Source organism: Danio aesculapii, chromosome 12 (genome assembly GCF_903798145.1).
Source record: "Danio aesculapii chromosome 12, fDanAes4.1, whole genome shotgun sequence".
Classification (NCBI taxonomy): domain Eukaryota; kingdom Metazoa; phylum Chordata; class Actinopteri; order Cypriniformes; family Danionidae; genus Danio; species Danio aesculapii.
In genome coordinates this window covers 2,874,340-2,895,215 of record NC_079446.1, presented here as the reverse complement: position 1 = coordinate 2,895,215, position 20,876 = coordinate 2,874,340, and the positions used below count along the sequence as shown (strand labels likewise).

The window sequence follows — 20,876 nt, the reverse complement described above, 5'->3', positions numbered from 1 at the left end:
GCATGATGTCCGCAGCTTCACTGAAGGACATGCCCTCCAGACTGATCTGATTCAGAGAGATCAGGCGACCACCTGAAGAAGAGGATCAAACTCAGCTTCACATACAGACCCTCATTAACTATACCAATGACCAGGGATGCGTTTCCCTAACAATGATATAACTCGTGGCTGAACTACTGTAGTACAATGCATTGTTTGGGAAGTGAAAGATGTAGTGACAAAAACCGTTGTTGCTCTGCCGAAGATCTGTCGCTTGAATTACGTTAGTTATAACGTAAATGTCCGTAATGACGCTCTAAATGGGGTGGAGTAACAACTACTTTAGAGAAATTTCACATAAATTTGCTTGTTTTGTACAAATCCAATATTAGTTTTTCATATTAATGTAAACGGCACATATCCGCTTGTTAAGTCGTGACGTATGTAATACTGTTTCCGGGTCCAAGCCGCTACTCATTTGAATTGAGAAAATATTACTTTATGACCACTTTTTAGCACACATTAAAGTGAATTTTATATAAAATCATTGTGTACACAACAGTCTCTTGACTTGCTGCATCACAGACACCAATATTTGAACAATTTATTAAAAAATTAACCCCTTTCTGGCCATCGGATATTAGATATGGACATATATATCGCGATCGTGATTTTCGAAAGTAATGCATTGCTTTGCAAATGTTTATTATTACCATTACCAAGTCTTCCCATGCAGTTTGATATAGTGCTTGGACCTGGAAGCCACTTCGCATGACATTACACTTAAGCGAATAGGGCCTTTGTTTATTTTACAAACATTATGGAGAATATTCCATATTCTCTTGTAAAACATAAATCCACTTACAATTTTGTTCCAATTACCAATTACAATTACAATAGCACGTAGGCTAATCTCTGACAGCCTATAATTCACATGTATGGTCAAATAATGATGTAAAAACTACTGCCATAATTACATTTATGTTTAGACATCCTGTATTTTTGTGCTGTTTTCGATTTCTGCTACGCCTTCGTATGCTTTCACCCACTGGAGGGGGTAGGCAGGGTTGTGACCAGCGCCTCCATGGCTGCAGGACCTGATGGCTGCCCGCCCTTACCGGACTATATCCACACCCCCTGTTCCCATCCCCTGTGGCAATGTTATGTCTTGTCGGTGTGTTTTTGTGCTAGATTGCTGGGGCTTTTTCTTCTCCCTGATCTCACATTGCTCTAACTTAAGAGCAAGGTGAGAGGGAGTTTTTTTTTTTTTGCCTCTCTCTCCTGATTGTATTTTATTTCCTGTTCCACCTCCTGTGACCTGTCTTCCCTGGAGTTGTGATGTCTGTGCACGGTCGGGGGGTTCCATTTACCTGCATTTCGTTGCCTTGTACTTGTACATGTTTGATGACAATAAATTGAATCTAATCTAATCTAAATCATAGGTCACCTATAGCTTTAGTTATGAGCCACGGCTGCGCTCAACATGGCATAAAAATGCACTATGAAGGGAGCGCAATTGTCAATCTGACGTTCACTGAAACTGTAAAACAGATAATTTTAAAGCCAATTACATGTGAGAGAGATAACATTAAGCTTTTTAAAATTAATCTCTCAAAGTTGGAACGTTCGAAATGAATAGAGCATAGGGGAAAACTGGGAATAGAACACAACCAGGAACTATGTTTTTAACTACAGCTGTAGAGGAGTAGTTTCAACCACACACAAATGTTCAGTAGAACGATGGATCTGGGAAACGCTAAATTGCTGAACTTTAATAGTGACAACAGGATTTTAGGACCATAGTTGGCCAACGATAGTTTTTGGAAACTCTAGGTGGTATCTAAAATTACACCCTATACCAGAGATGCCCAAAGTAGAGCCCGCGGGCCAAAGTTGGCCCATTGTAAGCTTTGATTTGGCCCACCATCCCATCTGAGAGGAGAATGAGAATGATGAAGTGTTGGGGCGAATGCCTTTAACAAAGAGATCATCATTTCTAATTTGACGTAAACTTTTATTTACAAACTGAAATAAAAAAAAAAAAGCAAACTGAAATTAAAATACTGTCACTCAGATAGAGGACGATGCAGAAGGCATCTGCGAGCAAATGAAAGCAAATACTAGTGTAATTCTGTTAGAAATGAGATAATAATTCATTTTTACTGTAATAAGTTCATTATAAAATGTAAAAAAAAATACTCTATTAGTTAACATAAAGCAGATTTCTAGTCATTTTTAAATATTATTAAATAAATTAGGAAATTACCCATGGTAACTATATTGACATTCGACCCACTAGCCTCAATCAAGTTTGGTTTTTGGCCCTTCATAAGAAATAGTTTGGGCACCCCTGCCCTATACCTTTTTAAATAGTGCACTATTTGAGTAAGCATCCCTTTAAAGTGGTGTCTGAAACCATAGTGGACGTTCTGAAGTGCACTCAATGCACTGCAGTAACGAGCTGATTGAATGAATTTTCATATCCGACCACAAGATGGCGTCACAGGCAGAATTCTATTAGCAGTGTTATAAATATATCAATATTTATACTTATTATTTTATATATTTAGAATTATACTCAAGCAAAAAACTGGAATATTGCATGAAACATGAATGTTTGCAAAGGCATTGTTTCAATCACATGGCTTTTTCGATGTGCATACTGGAATATTCTTTTGTTAAATGTGTTCCCATTGTAGTTTATCGAATATAAAACGTTTACCATAAGCATACGTTTTTTAATGTGCATTTACAAAATTTATGCATGCCATAGCATGTCCATTAAAAATTTTTTATGCAGGATTCTAAAATGCGCTGAAAAATCTGTGGATGAAACATAGCTAGTGTAAGTTTCTAAATAAGTGATCATTTTATTGTTAAATTAACGTTTGTATAACGACAGAAATTTAAATACTTCGTTTCATTACTAAAAGACAGCTCGATAAGTGTTAAATAACTATCACGGGGTCTATATTTTTATTTATTTCATTACATTCTTTTATCATCCACAAAATGGCATTCCTTTCCAATACTCAGATTCACTCACTTGTTTTCATTTACTACTCTAAGTGAACTATATTAGTGGACAAATGTAGGGAATAGTGAATGATCGAGAGGCTTCACCTGGTTTGATGTGTCCGTCTCGATCTGCTGGACTTCCAGGTACAACCGAAGCGATGAAAATCCCGAGGTCCAGTTTTCCAGCAGTGTCTTCTCCAACTATGACAATACCTACAAAGTCAAGCAAGACTGAATTCATATTCTGACTTCGTACAATTTACTTAAAAGAACAGTTTTTAAAAAATGTTTACTCACCCATGGAGTTAAGCTAATTTGTTTGTCACTGCTGATATGCTAGCACTGTGTTCATCATAGTAGAAACATGCTAACAATGTGCTCAAACATACTATCATTTGACTGTAGCACTACATTTGCTAGATTGTTAAACCATATTAAAAATGTTAACCCATACCAGAACAATGCTAGTAATCCTGGTTTTGTGATCATTCAAAAACAACTAGAAAATGTTGTGGTAAATCAAGCCAAAACAACGCTAGCAACATGCTAAGTCATGGTAAACTATGCCAAAACCATGTTAACAACTTGTTGAAAATAAGTTAGCAATATGCTAAATCATACTAGCATTTGACTTCAGCGCTATACTTGTAAACTAAGCTAGAAACATGCTAGAAACATATTATCAGTTTAATAAAACATGATAATAGTAAATTAATGCATATTGATAAATGATAATGGAATGCTAAATCATACCCGAAACATGCTAGTAATGTGTTATGACATCCTGGTATTGATATAATCGTATTGATATATTCGCACAAAAACAAGATACCAACATGCTACATTTTTATAAAAGGTTGTGATAAATCATGCCAAAACAATGCTAACAGCATGTTAAACCATGCTATAAAACATGTTAGCAAAAATGTTACAAATAAGCTAGCAATATGTTAAAACATGCTAGCAACAACAAAACCAAACATGCCAGCAAGATGTTGAATTATACTAAACATATTAGCAACTCGTTGCAACAATAAAAATCCTAACAACTTGTTGGAACTTGACAACGCATATTAACGATGTGCTAAACTATGCTAAAAACATTAACGACTCGCTGAAAAATGTGTCACGGTTTATGGGTCTGTGTGTTGTTCTTGTATGTTATGTGTTATGACGTATGTCTTGTGGTGTGCGTGCGTGGGTGGGTGTGTCTGTTTACCTTTTCATGGGAGCGTGTGTTCTGATCAGATAACCTATTTGGAGAGTCCCAGCTGATCAGTGTTGCCAGATTGGAAATGTCAACGTATCATACCAGAACCTCAAAATTATCGTATTTGGAGGAAAATTATCGTACACGAGTCAAACGGAGAGTATACAGCTATTATCTAGACACATATCGTTATGATGCAACATGCTAATTACCACAATACGTTAAAAAAAACTATAAAAAACTATACCTTCAAACTCCACCTCTGAGTTGCTGTCATTCAAGGTTGCCAGATGTTGAGGGATTAATTTTGCTGTACAAATTTGATGGACTGCGAAATAGGGCTGGTTGGCTTGAAAGTAATGCACCCTCCTGAATTTTAACACACTCTGAGGTGTGCGTGCTTTGTTTTGATGAGATTAACTTTGAAAAAAACCTGTTCACGTGACGCATTTAAATGGGGAAAAACGAGAACATCAAGGGGAAACTCCCCTGTCCTTCTCATCTTCCTTTAAAGCACTAATTGTTTTAACATTATTGCATAAAAGATCGACCTCAGAACAGCAAACTACTGACCTAACCACTGGCACGCGCAGCAGGAGCGTTAATTCGTGAGAGAGAGGCATTCTCCACGTTGATTGGCTGAGAAGAGGTAACATAAGGTGATATAGAAAACGTGCCTAACTCCAGCTTCTCCTCACAGATAGTACAGAAAAGATGCAGCTAGATCAGTAAGAAACCCGAAGATTACAATGAAATTACTTTTTAATTGCCATAAAATTCAGAAATTATCGTATATTGTTATATAACATCGTCATTATTGATCGTACAGAGGTCGAAATTATTGTACAAATACAATAATTATCGTACGTCTGGCAACACTGCAGCTAATGCCTGTTTTATGGGCTATATAACAATCTGTGTTTCACTGCTGGTTATCAGTCTGTTGTTGTTTTCATAGTCCTGTCTGAGTAATGTCCAGGTTTTCTCTTTAGCCTAGACTGTCGGATGACGTTTTCATTTGGACCTGTGGAATCTCTCTGTTCTGGACATTCTACTAGTCTCTTTATCCTTATTGAGCACTTTAAAGGGCACCTATGGTAAAAAATCTACTTTTCAAGCTGTTTGGACAGACATATGTGCATGTATGGTGTATAGACCGTCATATTGGGGTGATATAAACACACCCAGCCCTGTTTTTTCAATTTAACAACATAAAAAACGATGGACCAATTGGAGCTGTTTTCAGATCGACCGCAACTTTACGTAGGAGAGCGGTCCCCCCGCCCACCAATATTGATTGACAGGCGCGTCATCATATCCTCAGTTTGTTGATTCACGTCCGCCATTTTCAGCGTGAGTTGAAGCGATATCACTAAAGGAACACGCTAGCTCTATTTTTAGATGCAAGGCTCATTGGGCTCAACACAAGAGCAATATTCTCCACATTATCGCTCTAATGGGAATTATTGGTTGTATCTTTAGGTAGGTTTGCAAACATGTGTACTTCTCAATGAGTCTACCTTATACTTCAGCCGTTTGCATTTCTCGCGATCCCAGAAGCTCCCTGTGATCTTAACTAGGTACTGCTGTACCTGACGCTGTGCCATGCATTTTAGAATTCTAAACATAGGTTTCTATCAGGGTACACACAACAGCGCGACGATTCGGGACACTTCATGTTTCTGCCGCGCCACAGAGAGTGTCTGGTGTGCCGTGTCGTGGCTTCGAGCGGCGCATCCGGTGCCTCAGTCAAAGTTAATTCAGTGTGCATGGTTATTAGTCTCGGTGTACAAGCTCGGCACTTGAAACTAGCACACAGTTGGCTGTAAAACTGTACAAAGACACAAATGATTTTGTACTCTCTGCTTGGTCTGTGTCCGAGTCGTACATATACGACTGATTGCTGATCCTCTCACTCCTGCCCCTTCTCTCAGTCTGCCTGACTGATTCTGTTGCAAACGCAGAGCGGGTGAGCTTATGGCTCCGCCCCCTTGTTACGTTGGGTGGGAAACCGAAACTAATTTACATGTGAAGCAACACACCCCTAAATCAGTGAGCTGTGGACACGCCCACAACATCACACTTTTAACACATTATAATAAAACAATCTGAACTGTGTTTTGAACTGAACCTAAACTGGCACACTCAGAACAACCATAATATTAATATTAAATCATAAAAAAGAGGTAAACTATGTGCCCTTTAAGACTTGTATTCACTGTTGCACTTCATTAAACTGTCCTTCACTTGCAGATGGATTCTCCCTATTTCTTTCGTGACAAAATGCTGGCAACGTTAAAACAATGCATGCTAGTAGGATGTTAAAATGTAGCAAACAATAATAAATATTAGCAACATGCTAAAAATGGCATGTGTTTACTAACAGCAAACATTTTTACTAACAACATGTTGAACTGTGCAATGTGCTAAACCTTGATTGCATCATGTTACCAGCTTGGATGTTTTGAGTAAAGTCAACAAGTGTTTGATATTAATTTATGACTTTTAAAATGGGACTTACAGTTTTAATGGACTGACTGGTGTTACTTGGACTTTTTCATTTCTGTCATATACAGGTATCTGATGAAATCTACCCTCATAAATTAAATGAAAATGTACTTTTTATGCTTATTCTATACTTATATGTTAGTAATACAGAGCCTGTGTCCAGAATCTACTCACCAAGTCCGACTTTGGGGTCTTTTTTAAGGGAAACGCAGATGATTTCTCTCTCTGGAGGACGAGCACCTGTTGGCGTGTCTGAGACAATAGGATGTATTAGATTGTGCTCGTTCCCAGTTAAACAAAGAGCTTCATGTTATGGGATTATTGCAAATCCAAACCTCTTAGAGGCGAAGACACTGAAGGGACGTCAGAGCCGCGCTTTGGAGTACTACAAAGGCTTCTCTGTAGAACTGGACTTTGGGATCTAGAAGTGAAAAAAATGATAAATAAGTGAATAAGTACGGTAATAATGTAAAATAAAAAAAAAGAAATGGAATTGAAATGGAAGTCACATATGTGCTGTATATCGAGGTGGCTCAGTGGTTAACACTGTCGCTTCACACCAAGAAGGTCGCTGGTTCGAGTCCCAGCTGGGCCAGTTGGCATTTCTGTGTGGAGTTTGCAAGTTCTCCCCATGTTGGCGTGGGTTTCCTCCGGGTGCTCCGGTTTCCCCCACAGTCCAAACACATGCTCTCTAGGTGAATTGGGTAAACTAAATTTGCTGTAGTGGATGAGTGTGTTTGTGAAAATGAGTGTGTATGGGTGTTTCCCAGTACTGGGTTTCAGCTGTAAGGGCATCCGCTGCGTAAAACGTATGCAGGAATATTGGCGATTCATTCCGCTGTGGCGATCCTTAACGAATAAACGGAGTAAGCCGAAGGAAAATGAATGAATATGAAAATTGTGAGATAAAAAGCTTTACATACAGACTGATTGTTTAATTTTAGCGCTGTAGCTATTGGTTTTTGTAGTAAACTAGTTTTTAATGATTATTCCATCGGTTAATCGATTAATTGAATAAGAGGTAGCTTTTCTTTATTAAAAAGCAATCCTAAATGTACAAGAGAAAAGATCTCTTAAAATAAAGCAGTTTTTAGAAAAACATATATATATATATATATTTAGCTGAAATTTCATTAACATCTGTAATAACTAAACCTTTGCATTTATCAATAATTATTTTTCTAAGATTTTGTTTGGATTCAAATTACTCAAGAAAAAGCCATCTGTTGACAGGTTTTTGCAAAATAAAAACAAAAAATCAGGAATAAAATTAGGAATTAGGCATACAATTGTATTTAATCAAGTGAAGGATAATATGTAAAGGTAATATGTAACTTGTTGAATAAAATTTCCAGTATTCAGTTTCATTTTTTGTATTTTTCCCAAATAATTTGGCTTTTTCATCTAACTTTAAAAATATATATTTTATTTAAAATCTTTCCAATAAAATTATCTCCAATAATGTTGTACGTGCAATATGTTTTAGAGTATTAGAGAAAAGATATTGAAATCTACATATGCAATAATAACAAACATGTTTTTTTAAATGTCCACTAGTCTAGTCTGTCCACTAGTTACTCCACTAGTCTATAAGAAGACTAAAACGAATATATCAAAATCTCTCAAATTGAACAATGCATGAAATGTGTGCTTTTGTCTTTACATTTACACTGCAAAAAAATGCTTTTCTTACTTTAAAAAAAAGTTTTTGTCTTGTTTCTAGGCCAAATATCTACAAATTCTTACATCTCGAAGCATTTTCTAGTATAATAAAAAGTATTTTACGAGTATAAAAAATTGTCTTGATTTTTTTTCCCCCTTAAAACAAACAAAACAATCTGCCAATGGACGAGGTAAGCAAAATAATCTTATTTCAAAGCGAAAACAAGATTATTTTGCTTATCCCTTTGTCCAGATTATTTTGCTTGTTTAAAGAAAAACTCACGTCATTTTGATGAAAACAACATTTCTGAAAACAAGACAATATTTTATACTCATATAGAACAGAGTTTCCCAACCCTGTTCCTGGAGGCACACCAACAGTCCACATTTTCAACCTCTCACTAATTAAACACACTTGAATCCACTCATCAGAACATTAGAAGAGACTCCAAAACCTTAAGTTATTGGGTCAGATAAGAGAAACACCAAAAATATGTACTGTTAGTGTGCCTCCAGGAACAGGGTTGGGAAACACTGGCCTAGAAAATGCTTCTTGATTTAAGAATTTGTAGATATTTGATCCTTGAAACGAGACAAAAACTCTAAATAAGAGAAGCATTTTTTGCAGTGTACAAGTTGAAGTCAGAATTATTAGCCCCCCTTTTCCCCCAATTTCAGTTTAATTTTTTTTCAACACATTTCCAAACATAATAATTTTAATAACTCATTTCTAATAACTGATTTTTTTCATCTTTGCCATGATGACAGTAAATAATATTTGACAAGATATTTATTCAAGATACAAATATTCAGCTTAAAGTGACATTTAAAGGCTGTTCTGTAGACCAGTGTTTCCCAACCCTGTTCCTGGAGGCACACCAACAGTTCATGTTTTGGATGTCTCCCTCATCTGACCCATTAACTTCAGGTTTTGGAGTCTCTTCTAATGCAGAGTTTCCCAACCCTGTCCCTGAAGGCACGCCAACAGTACACATTTTCATCCTCTCCCTAATCAAACACACCTAAATCAACTTATCATAACATTAGAAGAGGCTCCAAAACCTGAAGTTAATGGGTCAGATGAGGGAGACATCCAAAACATGTCTGTTGGTGTGCCTTCAGGAACAGGGTTGGGAAACACTGCTGTAGACAATCAAAACAAATAGCTTAAGGGGGCTAATAATATTGACCATAAAATAGTTCTAAAACAATTAAAAGCTGCTTTTATTCCAGCCGAAATAAAACAAATAAGACTTTCTCCAGAAGAAAAAAGAAAATAAAAATCACAGGAGGCCTGATATAACTGTGTGTGTTTATGTTTGTAGCACATGTATTCAATTCTGACCCGGTGTTGTCCAGTAAGTCTCGCTGTACTTTGATCTTGGCCTCGATCCGCGTGGCGATGTCTTCACAGAGTTTGCTCATGGATTCGTCAGCTTCTGCGTCGTTCACCTCATGATTCTGAGCTCTGCACAGGGCTGCGTATTGAACAATACTTTCCTCTGCAGACACATCAACACACATTAGGGTTACTGTGGTAAACTAGCAGAGTAAAAAGCTCTGGACACTGTGGATCAGACCGACCTGAAGCCAGGCTGTGCGTGAGCTGCCGAGAGCTCATCTCTTTGTGAAACTTGTGCTGTGCGGCGCAGAGGTCGCACAGGTATTTGGCAACTTTGGACTTTTCGGTCAGAAAGACGTGCTTCTTTTTGCTGGTGCTGCACTCAATGATGAACTTGCGCCGCTGTGATGATGAGAAGAAAATAGAGTAAAAATCAACATGACGACTGATGTCATTTGTTTTTGAATATTACTTATTATTATATTTTTCTGGATACAACTTCAATTCAGTTCAGATTTAAATTAAAAAAAAAAAATGTGTGTATATGTATATATATATATATATATATATATATATATATATATATATATATATATATATATATATATATATATATATATATATATACATATATATATATATATACACACACACATACACTACCTGACAAAACTCTTGTTGCCTCTCCAAGTTTTAGGAACAACAAATAATAATCTGACTTCTAGTTGATTATTTGGTATCAGAAGTGGCTTTTATAAAAGGCAAAGGCCTCTAGATTACGCTTATTTTACCAAAATAAAATATGATCATGCCTTGATTTTGGATGATTTCATTAGGACAGTAAGCTCTGACTTTGCTTAGACCAAAGTCTTATCACTGAACAGAAATAATGTCCAGTATAGAATATGTGGTCATGCTGCAGCGGAAACAGAATGAATATTGTGTCTGACTCCATCATGAGCTTGGAGGACTGCATCCATACATCTCTGCAATGACTCAAATCACTGATTAATAAAGTCATCTGGAATGGCAAAGAAAGCCTTCTTGCAGGACTGCCAGAGTGCATCAAGATTTTTTGGATTCATCTTCAACGCCTCCTCCTCCATCTTACCCCAGACATGCTCAATAATGTTCATGTCTGGTGACTGGGCTGGCCAATCTTGGAGCACCTTGACCTTCTTTGCTTTTAGGAGCTTTGATGTGGAGGCTGAAGTATGAGGAGTGCTCTCCTGCTGGAGAATTTGCCCTCTCCTGTGGTTTGTAATGTAATGGGCAGCACAAATGTCTTGATACCTCAGGCTGTTGATGTTGATCATCCACTCTGCAGATCTCTCGCACGCCCCCATACTGAATGAAACCTCAAACCATGATTTTTTCTCCATGATTCATTGGAAAAATCTACCTTCTGCTACTTTTACAAATGATCAACTAGGAGTCAAGTTATTATTTGTTGCTCTTACAACTAGGATAGACGACAAGACTTTTGTCAGGTAGAGTATATATATATATATTTTTTTTATACATATATATATTGGTTAAAATATTGCAATGTTCTGGTTGGCACAAGTTTGTATGTATTGTTTATTTATTGTTTAGTATATAAATAATATAAATATATGTGTGGGTCAATAATTCTCACAATCATCAAAAAAACATTGATCAAAAAAAATTTTTGCAGCAAAAACAATGTTTAAATTGATATTACGAAGAAATGTTTACCTGTTTCTGAATGATGCTGGAATAATAAATTGAACAGATTTTTGTTCAACATTAACAAAAAGTAGTAACAGACCCTTTTTTAAATCATAAATAATATTTACCATTATTTATTTGTTATTGTGATTTTGGACAAATTAATGCAGCAACTCATTAAAAAGTTTATTTTTAATAGAGAATATACAGATATTTTCTTTAGGATACTCTACTGCAGTGTTTACCAACCCTGTTCCTGGAGGCACACCAACAGTACATATTTTGGATGTCGCCGTTATCTGACTCAATAACTTCAGGTGTTGGAGTCTCTTCTGATGTTATGATAAGTTGATTCAGGTGTGTTTGATTAGGTAGAGGTTGAAAATGTGGACTGTAGGTGTGCCTTCAGGAACAGGGTTGGGAAACACTGCTCTATTGGACCAAAGTGCTTTTTATCTGCTTTTTTTCCATAAAAAATAAAATAAAAAAAATCTTCAAATACTGGTAGCAGAGAGTTTTCTAAAAGTGCATTTTAATGTCAGTGCAATAGCCTAGTGGTTAGTGCACTGACATATGGTGCAGTAGCACTTCAGGGCGTCCCGAGTTCAAATCCCGGCTCGTGGACATTTCACGTCCCTACCCCCTCTCTCTCTCCCACTTCGCTTCCTGTCTGTAAAACTGTCCTTTCCGCTTAATAAAGGCCCAAAATAAATCTTTTTAATTTGCATTTTAATAAAACACTACATCTAGATATTTTAATACAAAAATAAAACGTAACACAGAAATAAGAATTCAAATCGACTCAAAATGAAATTCTGTTATTAATATTAGTATTATTTTTATATGAACATGTTGCAGTTGTGTTATCTGTCTTTAAAAGGCCATGAAACCCGCCTCTTTCGGGTCAAGTCTACCTCAGAATTTATTCAAAAAATGCTTCATGGTGGGCGTGGAGCTCTGAGAGCAGAGGGAGGAGTGGGCGTGGTAAATTAAAACCATGCACTGTTTACAAACAGCAGAATTCTGGAAAACTGCAAGAATTCATTTTACATTATTTTTTTAAATGTTCACATATGATCTTTTAATGGTAATTTACTGGTCATTTTCCGGAAAAGTGTGTGTGTGTGTGTGTGTGTGTGTGTGTGTGTGTGTGTGTGTGTGTGTGTGTGTGTGTGTGTGAAAGGGTCTTCTGATGGTGTGTTCGAGTGTGTGTACTCACAGCTGAGGTGATGCTGCTCGTGTCTCTCCAGTGGAATGTAAGGCTTGCGGTGCGGCAGTTATTAATAACTTCATACACAGTGATGCCTTTGGCACAGACTCCCAGCAGCAGCTCTCCAAACACAGGCTTCTTCTCTCGGGCCACACGGTGAAACAGCACACCGTACTCCGGCAGCTGCTGAACGCTCTGAACAACAGTTTATGAAACAGGACACACGCAAACACCGTTCAGACCTAATGGTGTTTAGAAATACATGAACAGCAGCTCATTGAGACATTACAGGTTTAAAGGGAGATTAAAACTAGCTCACAAATTTTCAGAGCTATTTTTACTTTTAAGTGGACGTGGTGGTGGTGAGAATGTTTCTTAAAGTTTTTGTGTTAACATATACTGATTTCTGCTCTTTTTAATATTAATCAACCACGAAAAGAAAATGTTTCTGGTAACTGTGCAAAATAGTGAAAATTTCACAAGTATACAGCAATATATCTCAATGACTACAAGATCAGTCGAAGTTTCCATTAGGGGTCCGTACGGATCACAACCCACAGTTCGGAACGGGCGTGACCCAGTGGATTAATACCTTTTTTAAAAAATATGTAGGTTAATATAATGATGTCAATAATATAATGATTATATGAATATAATGAAAGTTGTGGTGGGACCTAAATGCTTTCTTAGGTTATTAATTAAAGGCGTTTTCTGTCACTGTTTGTTTCAGTTTAAGCTGCACAATTAAACGTTAAAAGATTCATTCATTCATTTTCTTTTCGGCTTAGTCCCTTTATTAATATGGGGTCGCCACAGCGGAATGAACCGCCAACTTATCCAGCATTTGTTTTATGCAGCGGATGCCCTTCCAGCTGCAACCCATCACTGGGAAACACATACACACTTATTCACACACACACATACACTACGGACAATTTACCCTACCCAATTCACCTGTACCGCATGTCTTTGGAGTGTGGGGGAAACCGGAGCACCCAGAGGAAACCCACGCGAATGCAGGGAGAACATGCAAACTCCACACAGAAACGCCAACTGACCCAGCCGAGGCTCAAACCAGCGACCTTCTTGCTGTGAGGCGACAGCACTACCATTGCGTCACTGCATCGCCCACGTTAAAAGATTGTGATCTCAATTCAAACCTGCGCAACATGAATCATAAATGATAATGATTTGCATGTGTTTATTAATCCTTCGAAGCGCTGCATTCAAATCTGCATTTGTTCGAGATTTAGTTTTTACACTTTCAGTTCGTTACAAATAATTAAATAACACAGAAGTACAGGGAGGACAGTTTATCGTTCAGACATAAACACTGATGTTTATGGTAAAGATTAAAATCATTGTTTAATGGAACTTGACGCTGGTGAATGTTGTAGCAATTACATTGTTTAACCAATGGGTGGCGACAAACAACCATCAAAATGATATCACTGAATAAGTTTTCAAAAATGATCCACCTCTAATGAAACAGGAAGTTTAATGTGTGAATTGTTGAATCATTAATTGAAAATTAATATGATCTGTTGTTCAAGATGTTAGATTTCTGTATTTCTGTATGTAGCAACAGTAGCAAAGTATTTTCCTTTTTTTCAGCTGGTTCTTTCTTGATTTTTATCTGCATTAAAATTACAAGTTCTCTTTGTTAAACCCAATGGTTTTTGCAGTAATATTTTTGTATAAATGGAAAGCAATTGACATTTGGCTCCTCCATCTTTTGCTGGTCTGAAAAATGGTTCGATCCGTGACTCCAATCCGAACTGTGAGATTTGTGATCCGTTATACCACTAATTTCCACAATTTTTACAAGCAGCTGAAGCAAATATGCAGAAAAAAATGGCGCAGTAGGTAGTGCTGTCGCCTCACAGCAAGAAGGTTGCTGGTTCAAGCCTCGGCTGGGTCAGTTGGCGTTTCTGTGTGGAGTTTGCATGTTCTCCCTGGGTTTGCTCCGGTTTCCCCCACAGTCCAAAGACATGTGGTACAGGTGAATTGGGTAGGCTAAATTGTCCATAGTGAGTGTATGTGTGCGAATGACAGTGTATGGGTTTCCCAGTAATGGGTTGCGGCTGGAATTGGAGTTGGCGGTTGATTCTGCTGTGGCAACCCCAGATTAATAAAGGGACTAAGCCAAAAAGAAAATGAATGAATGAATGAATAAAAATGACATGCAAACTGACACACTGACCTAATTATTCTATAATATGTAAATGAGCCATTATTTGTTAAATATGTGCTAATTTGCATACATATTTAGCACAAAACATTTGGTTGAAGTCAGGTAAACAAAGAAAATTCAACATATTAGATTCAACATTCAGTTTTTTCTTTTTAACCAGGAGGATTTTGGCTGTATCTTTTTTTGAAAAAGTTGATGTATACACACTTGCATGTGCATGAAGAAGCTATTTTGCCAATAGAGTCTCAATAGAAATCTAGATGTAACATATAAACCTTGGCCATGGAATAATTTGCAACAAGATTTAAAGCTAAATAAAATTGTCTTTTGGTGAATTTTAAGGCATTATTGAGTGTTATTGGAAGCATGTGATTGTTTCTGTCAGATTGTCTCTGAGAGGATTAATTTAGTTGTTATGTGGTCTTCTGATTAAATGGTGTGGTGTTTAAATAGTTTTACTGTATGGCTGTTACCTTGGCCAGGTCTCTCTTCCTGTTTAAATAATGGTAATAAAAAAACACCCTTCATGCTTCATCTGGAGGTGTAATCCTGTGCTTTTTGGAGATGTGTGTGTGTGTGCAGTGATTGAGGACAGAAGTGAGTCTCACCTTGAGGAACTCGAGTTCGGCTTCCTCTGCGCTCATGTTGGCATTGTTGACGTGTAAACGCAGCAGCTCTTCTTTCAGGCACGGCATTGCCATTTTCTGCACAACACTCTTAGAAACATACTGCTCAGGCTGATAGTAGTTCTTCCCATAGACCTGCAGAAAACGTACACACACACACAAAAACCCAGTTTGAACCCGTCTAAAATAAGTACCCTAGTCTTAATCAGTGCATTACATAAGTATCCGACAGCTGCTTAATATAAGTTTGACCTGATATGTTCTCGATGCTTGCTGAAGATGTAACGTTATTATTTATACACATTTATATTTAGGTTCTCTGGCAGCATTTACAGGAGTTTGCATTGCATTGCACAGAGAGGATATAGTACACAGATATGTGTGACTGTAACACTAAGAATGAATCACAGATATGGAATTATGCCATATCTGAAATATGGATATTGTTAACTACAAAACATACATAAAAAATATTTAACTTTCAACGCATAGTCATAATCCTGAACTCTTACATTTAATAAAATCATGTTAACTGAATTAAAATCTAAATAACTAAACTAATAATATCAGCAATAACTATAATCATTTTTGTTTGTTTTATTATAACTGACCTAATTATTCATCAACAATAAATGTACAGTTATTGATCGCCATTTTATAGATAAACAAATTCCACTAAAAAATAATCAAACAATTGTTGAACTGTTGGCGCAGTGGGTAGCACAATCGCCTCACAGCAAGAAGGTCGCTGGTTCGAGCCCCGGCTGGGCCAGTCGGCATTTCTGTGTGGAGTTCGCATGTTCTCCCCGTGTTCGCGTGGGTTTCCTCCGGGTGCTCCGGTTTCCCCCACAAGTCCAAAAACATGTGCTATAGGTGAATTGGGTTAGCTAAATTGTCCGCAGTGTAAGTGTGTGAATGTGTATGGGTGTTTCCCAGTGATGGGTTGCAGCTGAAAGGGCATCTGCTGCGTAAAACATATGCTGGAGGAGTAGTGGTTCATTCCACTGTGGCAACCCTAGATTAATAAAGGGACTAAGCTGAAAAGAAAATGAATGAAGTAATATAGTAAGATTGTTAAGATTGCAGTATTTCACATTTTCATTTGGTTCATGTACAAAACTAAAACTAGGTAAGCTAAAAGTAAAAGAAGTTAATAAAAGTTTGATACTATATAAATAAAAAGCTAATAAAATGACTAAATAACTACAGTCGTTCATAAAAAGAATAAAAATTAAACAGAGGTTGAAATAAAACTGAAATTAAAACTATACCATAGAATAAATAAATAAATAATCAGTAGAATAACAGTATACACAGCTATGGGGGAAAAATCGAAGACCACTTGCAAATTTAGTTTCATTGGATTTATTAGGTATATGTTTAGTTAAGACGTTAATATTTATTTTAATTTATCAAATGATTTGATATTTTTTCTGCCAAATTTAGAGATCCTTTTCTTAATGTAGAGATTTTTATTTGGATTATTTAGACTGACATGTTTATTGTTCCAAAGCATTTTAAAAGTTTTTAAAATAAAATATATTGTATTCAATGGGGGAAAATTTTGTTGTTTTTTACTTAGACGTGTAAAAAGAAGATATTTTAGAGCAGTGATCACACCGTGAAATCTTTATCCAAGGCTAAGAATCGTCAGAATTTTATACCGGCCCCTGCCTAGATGAATTAATTAATTCATTTTCCTTCAACTTAGTCCCTTATTTATCAGGGGTCACCAGAGCGGAATGAACCGCCAACTTATCCAGCACATTTTTTACGCTGCGGATGCTCTTCCAGCTGCAGCCCAGTACTGGGAAACACCCATACACTCTCACAATCAGACATACTCATACACTACGGCCAATTTAGTTCATCAAGTTGACCTATAGTGCATGTGTTTGGACTGTGGGGGAACCCGGAGGAAACCCACACCAACACGGGGAGAACATGCAGACTCCATACAGAAATGCCAACTGGACCAGCCGGGACAACACTACTCCTAACCACAGGCGTAAGGAGTATACCTCAGGCAAACTGTCCCCAAACTCAGCCTGAAGAGCCAAGGCACCAAGAAACAGGCAGGTCTCCTCATTGCACTGCAGCCGATCGTCCAGAAGGTCACGTCTGAGCTGCAGGTAGAACTGATGACGGGTGAACTTGTTTCTGTCACGATGAAGACATGAGTTAGTCAACACTAGCAGAAAAAAAAACACTGCATTGAATGAGGAAATAACAGACTTACAGGAGGAGAGAGACGTCGTTCACAAAATATTTAACGCGGAAGTGAAGCACGAATGTGGCAGTGGGCACTTTTTTCCAGACACCTGGGGCAACTTTCGATATTTTTGTGTCATTGTCGAGAAAGAAAAATTCATTATCTGGAAAAACAGAAAAAATTGATAAAATCGTAATCAAACATAGTCATAACAGCATATAATCGTGCATTTTTGATTGTTGGTGGTTTTCCTTGTCGGGACGAGGTCAAATTTGCAGTTTTTTACTGTTGATCATCAGTTGTAATGCAAAAAAAGTTTAGTTTGTGGCTATAGTGTGAGTGGGAATGTAATGCTGTGTTCACGCCAGACGCGACACGCGTGAAAAAATGGTGCTATTCACACGTAAATAGACGCGTGACCATTTTGAGTTTACTCGCTTCATTCGCACATGAAATTCACTTCACAATAGACATGGATTCGCGTCATGAGCTGTCCATCTGTCTGCCCAGTGACTCTAGCTTTGTTGCTAACATGGATTTTATTGAGAGAGCTGCTGTGCTTTAGGAAGGCTGAAAAACAGTGTAGATTCGTTCGGCGCCATGTCTGAGTCCACTAGATCCTTTCAGAGGTGCGCCAGCTCTTTGAGTTCATCAACTTCTCCAGAAACTGTACTTGGACAATGGAAGCTTTCAGCGGTGCTTCAGACTGAGCCAATCCCAGTTTGATGAGCTGTTGGAAGATTTCCCCGTGGGACACCAACAACAAGCACTACGTTATAACTACGCCCCTACAAGAGAAAGCTCCTTTGGTTAACATGGTGCGAATGTCTGCTAAAATTCAGATTTTTCAACTTGAGCGATTCGCGCGTCAAACACGCAACTCGCGCCACTTCATTTGTGTGATTCGTGTCATTTGCGACGCAAAATGTCTATTCGCGTCTTTGCATTGTAAATCACTCGCGCTTGAAGCTTCATCCACGTCTGGTGTGAACGCACCATAAGAGAAACCTTTACACACTTACCTTGATATGTCTGAGAAAATCAAAATAAGCAATAGTAATAATAGTAAACATAGTAAGTGTGTATTTCTGCACACACACTATAATCTGCTGTTTTACTCCAAAGAAATCCATGCACAAGCCTATCCGTTTTTGCACATATAAAATATTTTTTGCACAAGCCTATCTAAAGGGATAGTAAAACAGTAAAAACACAAATGTTACCTCTTCCCAACAGGGAAAACTAGCAACAATCAAGAATGCATGATTATATAGTGTCATGCCTTTGCAATCAAATGTGGTTATAATGGAAGTCAATGGGGCAAAAACAGCCCCCAACATAACGAAAGGGTAGTCAGTTTGAACAATGCACAAGGGTTAAATAAAAAAAAGCTAAAATGGAACAAATACAGATCAAAATATTAATAAAAACAATAACAGTTATTCCAGTAACAGCGCTATTGGGAAACACATTACCATAACTATATGCAAGGCCAAAGTAGAAATGCTCGACGAGGTTTGTGTGAGCGACGATCATATCGAACGCGTCGCGTCCTCTGCACTTCACATCACACTTGAGCAGAACGTTCTGTCCATTTGGCATCAAAACCGTCAAGTCCCTTTGGTTTGAACTTGACTTCCCTTTGTTTGACTGAGGAAATCAGATCAAAAATAAGTGATCAGTCTTATCCAGGCCAGCAGTGTTGGTATTATGCAACAGATAGTTTGGTGTCAAGCCAAACTCTCACTCTCAGAGAGATTAAACTGACCACAATAGAATTAGGCAGCTCTAAAACGACAAGAGGCTCTTCCAGCATCCGGATGAATTCTGGGCCTGTATCCTGAAGATGAACACAAACACACACTGGTGAGGTTTTTAAATGGAACAATATGTGAACACTGAATGACTAGAGATATAAAAAAGAGACATTTTTTAGATATAAAAGCAGTTTTTGAAGCATTTTAAGGTCAATATTATTAGCCCCCTTAAGCAATATTTGTTTTGGATTGTCTACAGTGCAAATCACTGTTATACATGGCTTGCCTAATTACTCTAACTTGTATAGTCAACCTAGTTAAGCCTTTAAAGGTCACTTTAAGCTGAATAATAGTATCTTGAAGAATATCTAGTCAAACATTATGTGCTGTCATCATGGCAAGTATGCATTTGTCTGCATTTACCTATAAACTAATTATAACAGGTAATGCTTAAAAAAAAAAGCATCATTAAAATAACTTCAGCAATGAACAGTCCAAAGCGAACTTGTTCTGTTGGAATTTAATTTAATTTAATTTAATTTAATTTAATTTAATTTAATTTAATTTAATTTCATTTCATTTCATTTCATTTCATTTCATTTCATTTCATTTTTTTATTTCATTTAATTTAATTAAATTTTTTATTTTTTAATTTAATTTAATTTAATTTTTAATTTTTTTATTTCATTTAATTTAATTTTTTATTTTATTTTATTTTATTTTATTTTATTTTATTTTATTTTATTTTATTTTATTTTTTATTTTATTTTATTTTATTTTATTTTATTTTATTTTATTTTATTTTATTTTTTATTTTATTTTATTTTATTTTTTATAATTTAATTTAATTTAATTTAATTTAATTTTGTTTTGTTTGTTTTATTATAATAGATGCCCAAAATTAAAACAAAAATAGATGTATATTTTTACCAAATTAACTTTTTACACTAATTGTAAAATTCATCAAGTAACACCAACAGTGAAGAGCTGAACTTCTGCTGTTGTCATGGTTACACACAAGATTTTATTTTCAAGAATAATTATTTATTATATTTTGTGGTTACGCGTGAGGTTTCATTTTTAAATCTAATTATTTCATTCATTCATTTTCCTTCGGTTTCCTTCACCCATACACTCTCACATTCACACACACACACTCATACATTACGGCCAATTTAGTTCATCAATTCCCCTATAGTGCATGTGTTTGGACTGTGGGGGAAACCGGAGCACCCGGAGGAAACCCACGCCCACTGAGCCACCGTGCCGCCATTATTGTATTGTATTTTTTGCTTCATTTTTGTGTTTTTTTTTATTGGATGCACAAATTGATCCCTTTCATTAAACTAAAACAAGAATTGATGCAACATTTTCCCAAATTTAACACCTTACACACTGCAGACACACCCACATTCCTACATACAGTGGTAGAAATGCAATATCTCACTGTCATTTAACAGGACACC

General features: G+C 36.7%; 1 protein-coding gene across 1 annotated transcript in view; it reads right to left on the bottom strand.

Moving 5' to 3' along the window:
- frmpd2 (FERM and PDZ domain containing 2) overlaps positions 1-20,876 on the bottom strand; it is a 50,639-nt gene that overhangs the window by 18,237 nt on the left and 11,526 nt on the right. Inside the window, exons 8-19 of the mRNA XM_056469764.1 lie at positions 19,422-19,493; positions 19,129-19,303; positions 17,681-17,816; positions 17,463-17,601; positions 15,424-15,576; positions 12,631-12,816; positions 9,962-10,121; positions 9,723-9,879; positions 7,051-7,136; positions 6,890-6,967; positions 3,103-3,210; positions 1-72 (exon numbers count right to left, since the gene is read on the bottom strand). The exon at positions 1-72 is cut by the window's left edge and continues 45 nt beyond it. Of these exons, the coding sequence (XP_056325739.1) occupies positions 1-72; positions 3,103-3,210; positions 6,890-6,967; positions 7,051-7,136; positions 9,723-9,879; positions 9,962-10,121; positions 12,631-12,816; positions 15,424-15,576; positions 17,463-17,601; positions 17,681-17,816; positions 19,129-19,303; positions 19,422-19,493 (1,522 nt within the window). The remainder of the gene's footprint in view (positions 73-3,102; positions 3,211-6,889; positions 6,968-7,050; positions 7,137-9,722; positions 9,880-9,961; positions 10,122-12,630; positions 12,817-15,423; positions 15,577-17,462; positions 17,602-17,680; positions 17,817-19,128; positions 19,304-19,421; positions 19,494-20,876) is intronic.